General features: G+C 36.2%; 1 protein-coding gene across 7 annotated transcripts in view; it reads left to right on the forward strand.

Annotated features, from left to right (window-relative positions):
• Positions 1-13882, forward strand: part of DMD (dystrophin) — a 2140576-nt gene that overhangs the window by 1012599 nt on the left and 1114095 nt on the right. For all 7 annotated transcript variants that reach the window (XM_090061814.1, XM_090061802.1, XM_090061811.1 and 4 more), the window contains exon 30: positions 12509-12619. In XM_090061814.1, the coding sequence (XP_089917940.1) occupies positions 12509-12619 (111 nt within the window). The remainder of the gene's footprint in view (positions 1-12508; positions 12620-13882) is intronic.

A 13882-nucleotide genomic window follows, 5' to 3' on the forward strand; every position in this document is an offset into this window, starting at 1 on the left:
CTTCAACACTTCAGGGTGTTTGTTTTGTAGTGTTGAACTGGTCCAACCCGTTCCCCCCCAAAAAAGTAGAAAATATGCTGTGTGGCTTATCCAATTAAAACAAATGCTATTTCCATAAAGGTATATTTCATTATAAATTAGAAGCATTAAGAATAATCTGTTGTTAAATCAGTCTGAGTTACTATAAAAGTGACTAAGCCAAGGCTGCTTTATTCATATTAGAATAGTCACTGCTAGGTCCTTTTACTGCAGTCACAGTCTGACATAAGTTAAGGCCTATGTCTTCAAGTTTAAAATCAGCCACATGACATTTATTGACTGGTGATACAGTCAAATTCAGAGGCATTACAGTGTGCAGAGATTTTAATTAAGTAGAGCTTAAAAACAATATCCAAGCTACCAAATCCTACAGAAATCTGAATAAGTTTCACCAACCTCATCATATTCTTCAAACATTTAAAGAAAGAGACATTCCATTCTGGCTTTAATATCATATTTATCTGAATCCAAAATTATTTCAAATTTAAGATTACTCCCCAGAAATTAGATTATTTACATGGAAAATTATACCTATGTTATTATTTTCCATGTATAGAATCTAATTATTTTGGAGGGTCAGCTTAAATTAATTCCCTCCACTGCTGTAGCTAGAAAGTCAAAAATATATCAAAGATATATTTTAAACCTAAATGTATATTAAAAAAATACATCTTCAAATAAATGAATTGTGGTATTCAACCTTTTGTATTCAACCTCTTGGTATTCAACCCCCTGCAATTGCATTTTTAATGTTCATCTTATAGTGTACATCTTGAGTATTGCAAGTTTTCCACTAACGTTGTAGTTTAATGTGTTTCCCATGATCCCCAGGTACTGTCTGATGATCTAATAGTTGTACAGTAGTACCTGAAAAATGAAGACAGAGCTGTTTAAGACTTGTATAAGTGATTGTTTTTAAACCTGTTTCCACAAACACATAAGTTCCAATGCATATTTGGGGTTTTTTTTAATAAAAAACAAAACAAATATAAAGATACCTGTAACTATCACTATAACTGTTGCTTATGGACCTTATACTGGCTCAAAAAACAGATGCTATTCCCTGAGCTACAAAAGTTGTTGTTTTCTTCTGAGGAATAAATACCCCTGAATATAGTGTCTGTGAAATACTAAATTAGGGGTTAGTAAATATTCTGTTCCCACGAGCAGATTGAATCTGATATTCTGCTTGGCCTAATTGTTGTATATGGCAATCACATACTTGGGAACAGTGACAGGGGACTTGCCAAACATGCTGTCCTAATACAGGGAGACATTATTCTCAAACTGGTTGCTCTCAGTTTTATACAGAAAAATTTCCACAGGAAATGTAACCTGAAGTTATTGGGCTCTCCCTGGCTAACAGATCAAATCACAGCTGGCGAAAGAAGCAAAGGACAATGCAATATAAATTTTCTAATCCCATCTGTTGTGGGACAAAGTAAGAAAAGTGTCATTAGGCCCTGCAACAGTATAATGATATATGTCCAACTTCTTCATCTTCTTGTAAGCGTCAAGTACTAAAATGAAGAAAGGTATTGTTCTAAGAAATGAATTAGTTGTCTTGTTTGCCATGATCCTTTGAAAATCATGACTTGTCTCTTGAGGACTGATTTGGACTGGGTGGGAGAAAAAGAGAGCAGCACTTCCAAAATTGGCCAAAAATACAGTCAAGAAATGTATATGCAAAACTACATATTTTGTTTGACTTGGAAAACAAATATTATATTTTCCTGGTTGATCCCCCAGTATATTAACTAGTCAAGTTTGTGTTTGTAAATTCCCAGAGTCTAATTTTAAAAAATTACATGCCTAAAATTAAGTATTTTCATCTGTTTGTAGGCACTTACATTCTTATTTAAACACCTCTAAGTTTAGGCATTCATATTTGAAAATATGGCTCCCTTTAATTACATCAGATGTGTTGTATATGCATCTGAAATATATATAAGGACACAAAATAACAATGAATTTGCAGTTTTTCCATTTAATTGCTATTTTGTCAAGTAGCATTATCTCCCACATCATGCTTTTTATATACTGGCATTTACTAAGGAAGATGGATTGATAAATGCAGTAACCAAGCATATCTTGTTCTTGTCAGAGTAAATAGTTTTTATTTTGTTTTGCTTTGTTTTACTACCAACCAGTCCCATTTCTGTGAGGCTTAGAGCTCAGTCTTTGTTTGGTCATGAATAGGTGCATGGGTGGATTTAGGATTTTAAAAAGGAAAATGGAGGTGGTGTGGTGCATTATCCCACATCATACAACACCCATTTTTCTCCAGGCAGAAAGAGATTAGAAGGTTTAATGATACGCTAGGGACTTAGTGCTATATTGTTCAATTTAAGATCAAAGTAAAAACAAATATAATGTCATTGCACTGAGTTACAAATAGTCTGCAGTGTTGTGAAACAGGAGCTATGTTACCAGGAGCAGCTAAGACACAGCAGGATTGCGGGAGAAATCCTAGCTTGATTAGTAGAACATCAGTGCCATTAAAAAGAGAGAGGGTCATTAATACCTGTGGAATAAAGAGTTTAGAAGGAATCTGGCAGATTTTAATGAGTCATGAATCAATAGATGGTCTAGCTGTTGCCACTGCCAGGCAATTGGTTTTAAACCTTGGTTGGAGCAGGAATCAAAGAGGGGGTGCAGCTGTATCACTGCACCAGGCTTCCTTCCCCTCCTCCCCCACTGGTTCTGCAAATGAACAAGTGTTACATTTGTACTGGAAGAAAAGTCTTTCTCCTGGCACAAAAAGGGAGAGTATGTAGTCATTCAAGGGGGTTATTGTGGAAAAGAACTCTCTCTTCCACAAGAAAGTTAGATTAGTACTTACAAGGAAGATCACCTTCTTCCCAGTCTAACCTAAAGTGTTGCATGCTTCTCTCAGGTTTACAGAAAACCCAGTCCTATGCTTTCCCTTCCTTCCTCAAGGAAGAGGAAGGGAGGAAGAGCACTGACACCCTGTAGCCTATGGGTGAGCTGTCACGGAGCCCTGTGAGGACACTGCATGGGAAAATGTCATCTACCCGCTTCCTGCAATTCAGTTGATCCTGGGGTATTTTTCTTACAGTAAGAATTTTACATTAAGTACTGTTATTTGGCACATTGCTATGCAGGGCACGGGCAAAACCAACTAAGTGATTCTTCCACTGTACTCCGCATTGCTGAGACTGCAGCCAGATACCATGTCCAGTTCTGGGCACCGCAATTTAACAAAGATGTGGAAAATCTTGAGAGAGTCCAGAGAAGGGCCACCTGTGTGATCAGAGACTTGCACAGCTGGGGGACCTGGAACTCTTCAGCCTGAAAAAGAGAAGGCTGAGAAGGGGACTTGGTAGCAGCTTACCACTACATCAGGGGAGTACATCGGGGCTCGGTGAGCAACTGTTCACCAGGGCACCCTTGAGGAAAACGAGGATTAATGGCCACAAACTCCTGGAAGATCAGTTCAGGCTCAACATTAGGAAAAACTTCTTCACAGTCAGGGTGTCCAGACTGTGGAATAAGCTCCTTCCAGAGGTGGTGCAGTCACCTACCCTGGAAATCTTCAAGAGAAGGCTGGATGGTCACCTTGCTGGGGACACCTGATCCCAGTTGTCTTTCCTGCCTGGTGCAGTGGTGCTGGACCCAATGATCTTCCAAGGTCCCTTCCAGCCTTACAATCTAGGATCTAGATAAGTAGCAACTGAATTATATATGTTCAGTACTATTATACTAGATGCTAAATATTTCATGATGACTCTGCCTAAACTGTTACTCTGAAGTAAATAAAACAGAAGATAAAGTGAGCACTGTCCTTGAAAGGCTGATGACTTATGCATACTGAGTGGAAGTTACAAGCCTTTAACAGCAGAAAGCCTGATACACAAAGTAAAACCTGTCAAGCTGTGTACTGCAATTAAATCAGATATACATATTGCACATAATTACATAAAAAGTAGAAAACTCTCTAGCATGCAGAAAAACCTTCTTGCACTTAAGACTTTATGCATGTTATGTTTATTTGTGGATTAAAAAATAATAATAGTAAAGGTTAAGGCTTCAGTTCTGAATCCTCACTGATACTATTGGTAAGAGAGCACAATTTATGGAATGGCATAGTGCATTTATAATTAAGCTAGCACATTAGCATTTATATCTAATTAATACAAAACCATGGATCAAGCAATAATACAAGATTATTCACGTTAATGTTTTAATGTATTAGTCATATATCAATGTCAGAACCTGTAGAATTGCATGGAAATCTCTGGCCAATATCTTCGGCAATTTCCAGTGGAATCCAGAAAATTGCAAGTTATGTCCCAGGCCCAAATTAGACTTTCCGTCTGGGACAGCCAGTAGAGAGTATAAAAGGAAGTAAACCACCATTAGCTTTTCTGTCTCAAAACCATCACTAACAGTAATGTTTAAGGATGATCCTGCCTTGAACAGACTAAATGACCTTATGAGGTCCTTGCCAGTTCTACTTCCCTATGGTTTTATGATACTGCTAGAGGTATATGTTCACCTCGTTGCTTAGTCTGTGGTTGCTGTCAGTTCTTATGCATCAAAGCTATACATACTGCTGCCCTTTCCCTTTTGGCTTGATAATATGGTATAAGCTTTTAATTGGTAGACAGTATTTTAAGACAAAGGAAACTCCACCCCAGGCACATTGTCAATGGGAATTATACCTGGACTCCAAGTCTAAAATCACATGGCTCAGATTTGCAATTGTGTATTTTTAAGGTGGGGGCAGGGAGAAGAGGGTAATGAAATCAAGGTCATGCTGTTAGTTTTAATGTATCCCTGTTAACACAGTTTAATGAAATACAGATCATTATAATTTTTTTTGTTATGCAAGTTATTGTGTTAAACTCAACTAGGAAATTATAAACATCTATAAATTACAATATTTAGCTTTAGAAAACTATTAGATGCTAATTTTAAATCCAGATGATGTAAAGCATACATCTGCACTGTCCCACAGCATCTCATTTATTTGATTCTTTTTCTGTATGGGTATATCCTACTTTTCAGCACTTAGTTTTTTTTTGATATTGCGAGTGTATTACTTTTAATTAAATGTGATCATTTTAGATTTCTAGTAATTAGTGAGATAAAATATCAATCAAGTCAGCTGAAGCCAAATTAAAATAAACCATGAACTAGTCATACTATACACAAAGCTCTCATCATCCTTTTTACCTGGTGTAACAGAGATACCATGAGCATGCAGATGTTCGTAATTTTTTTCCCACTGTAAAAGTGGCCATTTGGGGAGAAAAATAAGTTGAGAACAACCTAAGTAAAGTGGCTACCCAGAGTCTGTTCTCAGCAGACAGAACTTCTGTATAGGCAACAGACTCAAGGCTGACCTCCTCAATCACAGTGTGTTTGCTTTTCTCTCCTACCCCTCCCACAGAGTGAGGGAGAACGTGTCAGTCAGTCTCACAGGGAGCAGAACATGCCCCCTGATAGCTTTGGACTGGAAAAGCCCAGTGCTGAAGCAGTTAAGGGGTATATTCTGCCCCTGGCTTGTTTCCTTGCTGAATCACATTGCAGCACTTGGGTGCAGGGGAGCATACCGGTATAATACTCCCTGTGCCCAGCCTTAGCTGGGCTCCAATACAGCACAAGGAAGAGCAAAGGCTGGAGGACTCTTCTGTGCATGGCACAGACCATGCCCCCGCCTTCTCTGACCCTGCTGATCCCTGTCAACGTTCACTTAAAGCCTGCAAAACTCTCTGGGTTGCGTGAGATCCCTGGCAGCACAGCATCCACACTGCAGGCTCTTTGCTTCTGTGTCTGAAACTTGTCCTGTTCAGGTTTTCTCTCAAGAAAATAAAACTGGGAGGTATGCTGGGTGATTTCAGCATGTGTACACAGCCAAAGAGTGTCGATCCCTCCCTTTCTAAAAAGCAGAAGCTGTGACAGAAGAGGACTCTCCCAATACTGGCGTGGCAAAATAACTCCGTACTTTTGAGAGCTGTGGTAGGTGTTCCTACACCAGCCCTTATAACAGAGATTTCCCCAGACGTTTAATAATTTTTGTTGACAGATTTGGATTAAGAAGGTGCCAGAACTGTTTGACTTGTTGTTAATGTAGTCTGGCCATTGTTGCTCAGGATAAAGTTCATATCTGTACACCATATGCAGCCTGTAGGTAAATGGTCTTTTTTAGACATAATTTCACAGCGCAATCCCTTTCTTACTGCTACCTAAGTTTGAGTTCCATTGCCTTAATTTGTTGATTCAGTAATCATTGATGACTATATATTTTCCCGTATTAAGTAACATAAGAGATTCTTATTGCATTTGTTTCTTGTCACGCATTGTTACATTTAGCCAACCCTCTTAATTCCTACTTCTGTTACAAATCATGGTCAAACTGTTAGGTTAGTTCTGTGGTAGAAACATTGTATTGCCAGTGGGCTTGCCCTTTCTGAATGGGCAAAATAATATGTATATTAAGCATATAATATACAATTACTATATTGTATGGTTATATATGCATATATATATGTGTGTGTGTGTGTATATATCTGTGTGTGTGTATGCACATGTACAAACATATACATACATATAACATTTGATTATAATTATATTATTATATTATAATATATATGTATACATTATTCAAATATCTATATCTATAAATATAGATATGAATTTTCTTGAATTTCCTGTCCTTTCTCTAATTCAAGCTAGGAATAGTTTGACATGTTTTCAGCTATTCATCTGACTCCTAGCCTTTGATGTCAGTGTGGCATGCCTGTCTTCATTCAGTTCTGTTATCTTTTTAAAAGTGATTTTTTTATTGATTGATTGAGAGAAGTAAGGGATTGAGTACCCTTGAGACTAGAGTCTTCCTGCTGTGCAACTGGTCCTTATACTGAAGTGAAATCAGTCCCTTTAATCTGATAAGTATCTTTTAAGGTTATTTTCTATTATTTTAAAATTTTGTAAATTAACACAGTGCTCCTTGAAGAAAGTGTATAAGCAGTGATGGAACCTGAATGTTCTTTATCACAGGTATCATAAGCTCCTTCACCTACAGCATCATTATTTTTCATTATTTTTAAAATCCAACAACATATGTCACTCTGCAAAACACAATTTTTGCCACAAAGCAATTTTTGGTCAAAGCAAGAAAATGTAGACAAGAAGTGCTGGGAGCAAAGAAGAGGAAATTATTGTGAATTAAATAATAATAATAATAGTAAAGTGTCTTACTGGTATTTAGGAGAAGTGTCTTCTTAGGATAAATTTAACTAATGAATATAATTAATTGATGGACTACAATATGGAAGGAAAAGAATGCACTGAGATTACAAAAGAAATGGATAAGAAAGAGTATCAAGGTTGGTATAATTGGTAGCATGATGCAATAATTTGTCTTCAGGTTATTCGGGACCCATTACTCTCTGACCTCTTTCTTTGAGGCTTCATATAAGAGTACCAATTACATTGAATATTTTCATGCTATAATCTTTTCCAGTCTTTTTTCTGTCTTTTCTCTAATGTACTTGTTCCCTTTCATTTAGCATTTTTTTAATGTCAGTGAAGGTGATGCTTCATATCTCTCCAGCTAAGCAATTCTAAAAAGGAAGATAGAGCGTTCTCGATGGAATGTTTCATAATACATTATTATTTAAACATTTTGCTTATCTCTGCCATGTTGGGTCTGACCTACTCAGATAAGCATTGTTCAAATATGTGTTTTCCAGAATGACTTTGAGATTGAGCAAAGTAGTTTGGAAAATTTACTATAAAACAAAACCAAAGTTAATCGATGAGGTGTTCCAAAGATAGAAATAAACAGCTGTAATGTTGGATACAATATCTTTTTTGCATGATGGAATTTCTACAATGTGTTTGTGCATATTGTCTTTGCTTCTGAGCAGTCAAGAAGCATTTTGGCTTCTTGAAATGATTAATAAATAAATAGTTGAATTAACAGAACCTCAGCATGGTCTCTCAGTGATTTGACTATTTATATATTAATAGCTCAGTCGCTTGGAAAAGAGAGTTATTTGATCCACTTATACCATCAATTGTGTTGTTATTTATGGACTTATCTATAGTGCTTATGCCAAAATGCTGTAACTAAATAAGTGTAACTTTATTATGTACTTCCTTCCTACTTCCACATTACCCTCTCAGTTTTTCTCTGTCAATTCCCATTCAACCAAACAGCTTATCTTAGCACCCAGCTAGATCCTGCAACAATAGCACTGTTCCATGTTATACCATTAGAAAGAAAATTACCCTACAGTGTTAACCATCATTCAGGCTAGCTTTGCACATTGGTCCAAGTTTCTTGCATGTCATCTCTAGTGGATATCTGCTAGAAGACACCAAATCAGGACTAGGAAGTGGACAAGCCCATCTTTAAACAAGTGATGGAAACTTCCAAATCTCAGGACTTGGCTCTCATGGGGGACTTCAGTTATCAGAACTTCTGCTAGGAGGGAAACTTAGCAGTGCACAGAAAGTTTCATACCACTTCTCCATTCTGTGCTTTTCTATGAGTTTAATACATTTACTGCTTGAAATAACCACTCTCCCACCTTATAGGCATGAAAGTACATGGTTCTTGCTGTGTTACATCTAATAAATTACATGAAAATACAACTTTAAATATGTAATTACAGGTAATGTGCTCCATACAGAACACAGAGAATGACACAGATCTTTCCCTCATAGGCTTACAATGCCCTACGCTATTATGATCTCAATCCAAGTGATACATAACTATGCACTTAAGTAAACATGATAATAGCTCTATTGACTTATGTGTTATAAGAAATATTTGTTCACCGAAAAGGAAAAGAGGAGAGAAGAAAATTTCACTTATTATTCACCCTTTCCTACTTAGTATCCATCCACTAGATGGATGTTTTAATTTGAAAAATTTCAAGTAAATTTAAAAACTAACTTGGAACTACTTGTTATCTGGGTTCTTTGGTTGAGCTAGCCCCCTCATCCTTCTGTGGTACACATGTGTGCTATATAGTAATTGAAGGACATAGATAGGTAGTAATCGTCTGACTCATCTGTGTGACTGGGTCCTTGTATAGCTGTATTTATTGTACTTGCCAATGTTTTAGCATAGCTTAGCAGGGAACTGTGGGAAAAACAAAAAGGAAGTCAACACAGCACTAAATAAGCAGCCTCTCAACAGGCACAGCTAATGGCTGAGTGACTAGTAGTGAAGGTGCTACTTCTGGTCTCCAACTAAGAATTACAAAGGTGTTTTGCCAACATTGGGAATCTAGCAGTAAAAAGGACATGACATCATTAAAAAGACCATTTAATGAGATGGATGAGGGGGGCTGATAGCCAGTGGTTTGTAAAAAACAAGATTAAGAATAAAATGTGAGGGATCTTGCATGAGCAAAGAAACATTTGTACAGTTGGTGAATTTTTTTGAATAAAAAATCCTTTGAAATGCTTGCATTTTGAATAAACTTTAAGATGACTGGCTGGTCACTGATGCTGCTGCTTCATTAAAAGTGGAACTAAGTTGAAATGGCTAGTTGCATGGAACTTCTGTTAAATTTCGTAAACGTGTTTTAATAGGCACCACATAATTTCAGAAGCCCTTCTTCCCTTTTGTTTCCTTACTTGAAAAGTAAGCAAAAGCAAACATGGAATAGCTGTTCAGAGGGTCCACAACTTTCTTTTCTCAGAAGGAAATTGTGTCTTCAGGTTGTTCCTTGAGGGAATAATGTATTTCTGCTTCTTGTGCTCTCCATCACTACTGTGCCTCATTTATGCATCTGGAGCAGAAGGATGAGTGAGTTTATCTAATCTCTGTGGTATAGGCTTGTAGCTATGTTGGTTTAAGGACATAGGCAGGCAAGGTTCTTTGGGTAAATCTGCTATCTTTTATTAGACCAACTAAAATGTTTTGAAAAATTCTTCTTTGCAAGCTTCCAGGTAAAAACACTCTTCATCAGGCTGAGGAGGTGTCTGCAGTTGGTCTGTGCTCTTCCTAGATGGAATAGAATTGAAGCCAGAGGCCAGTATGTGAGAATTCCTGTCTCTGAAAATGCAAATTGAGACAATCGATGGGTGAGATACAGGTGGAGGGGGAAGGGGAATGTAGACCAGGTGATAAGAATATATCTGGCAAATAGTAGAGAGGTTACCTGGCTTATCAGATGTTAGGCAGGTTATAATGTGTCATGAATCCAATGTCTATATTTAGTCCATTATTTTTGTATCCAGTAGGTGGATGAAGTGAAGTTTATAGGTTCATCTGTGAAAGGTGTTTTGTAAATTCCCTTTGAGGATTAGACCTGAGAGATTGGAGAGAGAGTGGTTTTTTTGTGAGAAATGTGCCCCCACAGGTAACTGGGTACTTTTGTCTTTGATCAATATTCCATGTGCATTCATTCTGGTACGCAGTGGTTGTTTGGTTGTTCTCCTACATATTTTCCATCATGACATTTAGTGCACTGGATGAGATGTATTACATTTGTGGAGGTGGAGATATAAGATCCAGGAATGGTGATGGTTCTGCTGTGGTGTCCTCCTTTTCTCATTTGCTTCTTTTCTTTATTTTCCTGTATTATATTGGAACAAACCACAGAACTGAACTATTTTGATTATGCTGCATTTATTTTTTATGCATTAAAAAGCTGGGTTCAAAATGAATGATAAAAACTGGTCAAGAATCAGATCTACACTGTACCATTCCAATTTTTAACCCATTTTTAAATGGAATTAACAAAAAAAAAATCCCTAAAAATAGTTGATTTATAATAAAAATCATAAATATACAAAAAACAATGCATCTAATTATTTCAACTTTCTATTTTTTATTTATTGTAAAATAAAAAATTAGGAACCAAAATAGTTGTTGTGTTAATATTAGAATCAACAGGTTTTGCTTTGACAGAATGCCAGTATAATTTTTTCCTAGGTAATTTCATCTAAAAATGACACCAGTTAATCTAAAAATGATATATTTCTGTGAAACATTTTGATTTCAACATGCCAGCATTTTCAAACAGAAAAATATTTTCTCTCTATAAATGCAACTGTAGAACTGAGCTTTGGTCATTGTCAATTACATTTTACACATTTATGTAAGTCTGTTCCTTAATATGTTTCAGTGTTTATATAAAGGATTTTTAGTTCTCAGATAGTTTATCATATTCATATACAAACCATTATGCCCATCTTGTATCTTTACACAATATAAAGCATACAATATGTACCTTTTTGAGCAACAAGCAAAAAATATATGGTTTCAGAAATAAATACTTTTTATTTTGTAGTCATTCAGTTTCTTCAGTTTAACTAAATCAAAATAATAGGTGCTTAATTATTGTAGTAATGTAAGGTTTTTTAATTATAAGAGTTATCGTATCTTAGGTATGCATGTATTTTGTAGAGAGCCTGGAATGGTTGAGTGAGGTGCTTGTGAAACTAATAAAGTGAACATTTAAAAGCTAAAGTCACATTCTTTTCCATTTAGGAATAATAGTTTCAAATCTTTGGGTAATGAGAGAAAAAAGGCTAATCATTATTTTATACAGTAACTATTCTCAGTGGTAATAGTTTAGCAATCTTGTTACTAGCAGATACTTTCTAACAATTTTCACATAAATTGGTTTGAATTTGTCTAAATTAGGTTATATCAATATGCATCATATAAATTGTTTTGCATGATATTGCATTGGTCAGTTGCTTAAGTCAATTGGTTTCTTCTTATAAAACTAATTTATAATGAGCTGACAAAGACTGAAATTTCTATTACACTAATTTGATCACCCACTGGTTCTTGCTGAAAATGATAGACAGAAATATTCACTAGAAAATGGTTGAGATTAATCCATTAATACCTTCTGCTGTCGGCACTCAGTTGTACATTTGCCCTCCCTTGCTGAGAGTGCAAGCAAGTTTAGGGTTAGTTAAACCCAAGCTACAAGTTAAATAACATTTTAGTTGATTTGTGTACATAACAGTATGAGATGATGTAGTTTACTGTATTTACCATATACTTTGATAGGATTTCCGGCACAACAGGTCAACCAATGAATAAGAATATCTAAATAAACCCTTTATTAATTTGAGTGTTTCTTTTCCAGTTAAGCTTTTTCTCCCATAAGTGAAAAATTGCAATTCATCTCTTTTTCTACAAGAAGAGAACATTTTTGTTCTGTACCTGCAATATAACTGCAATGTATTTAGCAACAGATAATATTTCTATTGTAACAAAGTCAGAATTTGGTTTGATGTTCAATGAGGAGAAGGTAGTATCAGATTTATGGGCAGAAAAAATAAAATGAATTACAAAGCAGTAAGGAAAATAATTGTCTTCTAAATCATTTCTTCCAGAGTTTTAGTATATATTATAATGATGTCCCTTCGGAATTTTTCCAGAACTAGATATTCCAAATGACTGTAATAGGGTATCATTCTATTTCAAATGTATCTGATTATTATTTTTGTTTTTCAACAGAAAATACAGTCTGACTTAGCAAGCCACGAGATTAGTTTGGAAGAAATGAAAAAGCGAAACCGGGGTAAAGATGCTGCCAAAAGAGTTTTATCCCAAATTGATGTGGCACAGGTATGCAAATTTCTTCACCCTATCCTTCCTTCATATACACAAATACACAGGACTCTTGTATGCTTAAGTATTCCTAACATATGTAAGGAATTTTAGCTGTTCTTTTAAATTTTGAGCCATAATGTACTGTAGTAGCCAGGCTAACAAATCAGGGCTTTTATACATGAGCTCCAGGACTGCGGGGAGTAGGGTGGGGGTGTCTTTACTTACAGTGGCTCCAAGAACCTCTCTAATTAAAGCGCTAGGAGCATCTTGTTTATCAGCATCCCTTCACTTCAAAATGGTGACAGGGGCACTTTATCTAAAGCTCGTTTGATGAGCTTTAGGTAGAGTACCCCACCATTATTTTGAAGCACAAGGACACTGATACACAAGATGCAGAAAACTGCTGGAGCTCAGTAATTGCCATGCTCCAGCAGACTTAATTAATCGAGTCTGCTCTGATATGTTGGAATTACAGTGCATCAGAGCAGTGTCCCTGCACATGTAAAGGCACCTTCACATGGGGGAAAAAAAAGTCTGCTTTATTTTCTTATTACTGATTTTTTAAATTTTTTTATAGCTTTCCCAGGTTTGTCAAATGTTTAATGTTTCTAGTATGAAATTTCATGCACATTTCAAAATCTTAATCAACCATTTGACAGTAAATCCTTTGAACATAGTAACAGCATCATACACACCATGCAGATAAATGGGGTAGATTATTTAAGCTATATTTATATCACAGTAGAGAGATAGGCATGTCTGCCTCCTTCATTTAAGGGACAAACCTTAGATTTTAATAAGTATATCCTCCATGTTTTAAATATGTGCCATGATTTAGTCACATTTTGCAATAGAGTGCTAGATGTAAGAGGTGTGACTGCAGTCCAGAAGTGTGTCAGAGCAACAGTTATTACAGTTGATGGTTGGAAATGTTAGTTAACACATTAGTCCAACATAGTCAATGCAGGAAAAAAATGGGAGTAGATACTGGGTGCATACAAGCATTACATTTCTACTAGTGGAATCACAGCTCCACCAGTAGGAAAAAACGTAAGTGTAAAAGTACTCAAACAGTTTTTACTAGACAAAAAATGACAGTTTCAAAAAATGAACTTCTACAACTTCCAGTGAGCTTGAAGTGGCCTCTGGTAGAGTTTGTCCCAGAGAAACAAATACTTATACACTTGCCTCTCGGATAAAAGCTGCCATGTTGCTCTCCAGCATCCCAGTATATATTGCTCTGCCCCCCAGTCCTCCTCCCGGGAGACACTCTGTGAC

The sequence above is a fragment of the Crocodylus siamensis genome, chromosome 1, assembly GCF_052110815.1.
Source record: "Crocodylus siamensis isolate JL-2025a chromosome 1, ASM5211081v1, whole genome shotgun sequence".
Classification (NCBI taxonomy): domain Eukaryota; kingdom Metazoa; phylum Chordata; order Crocodylia; family Crocodylidae; genus Crocodylus; species Crocodylus siamensis.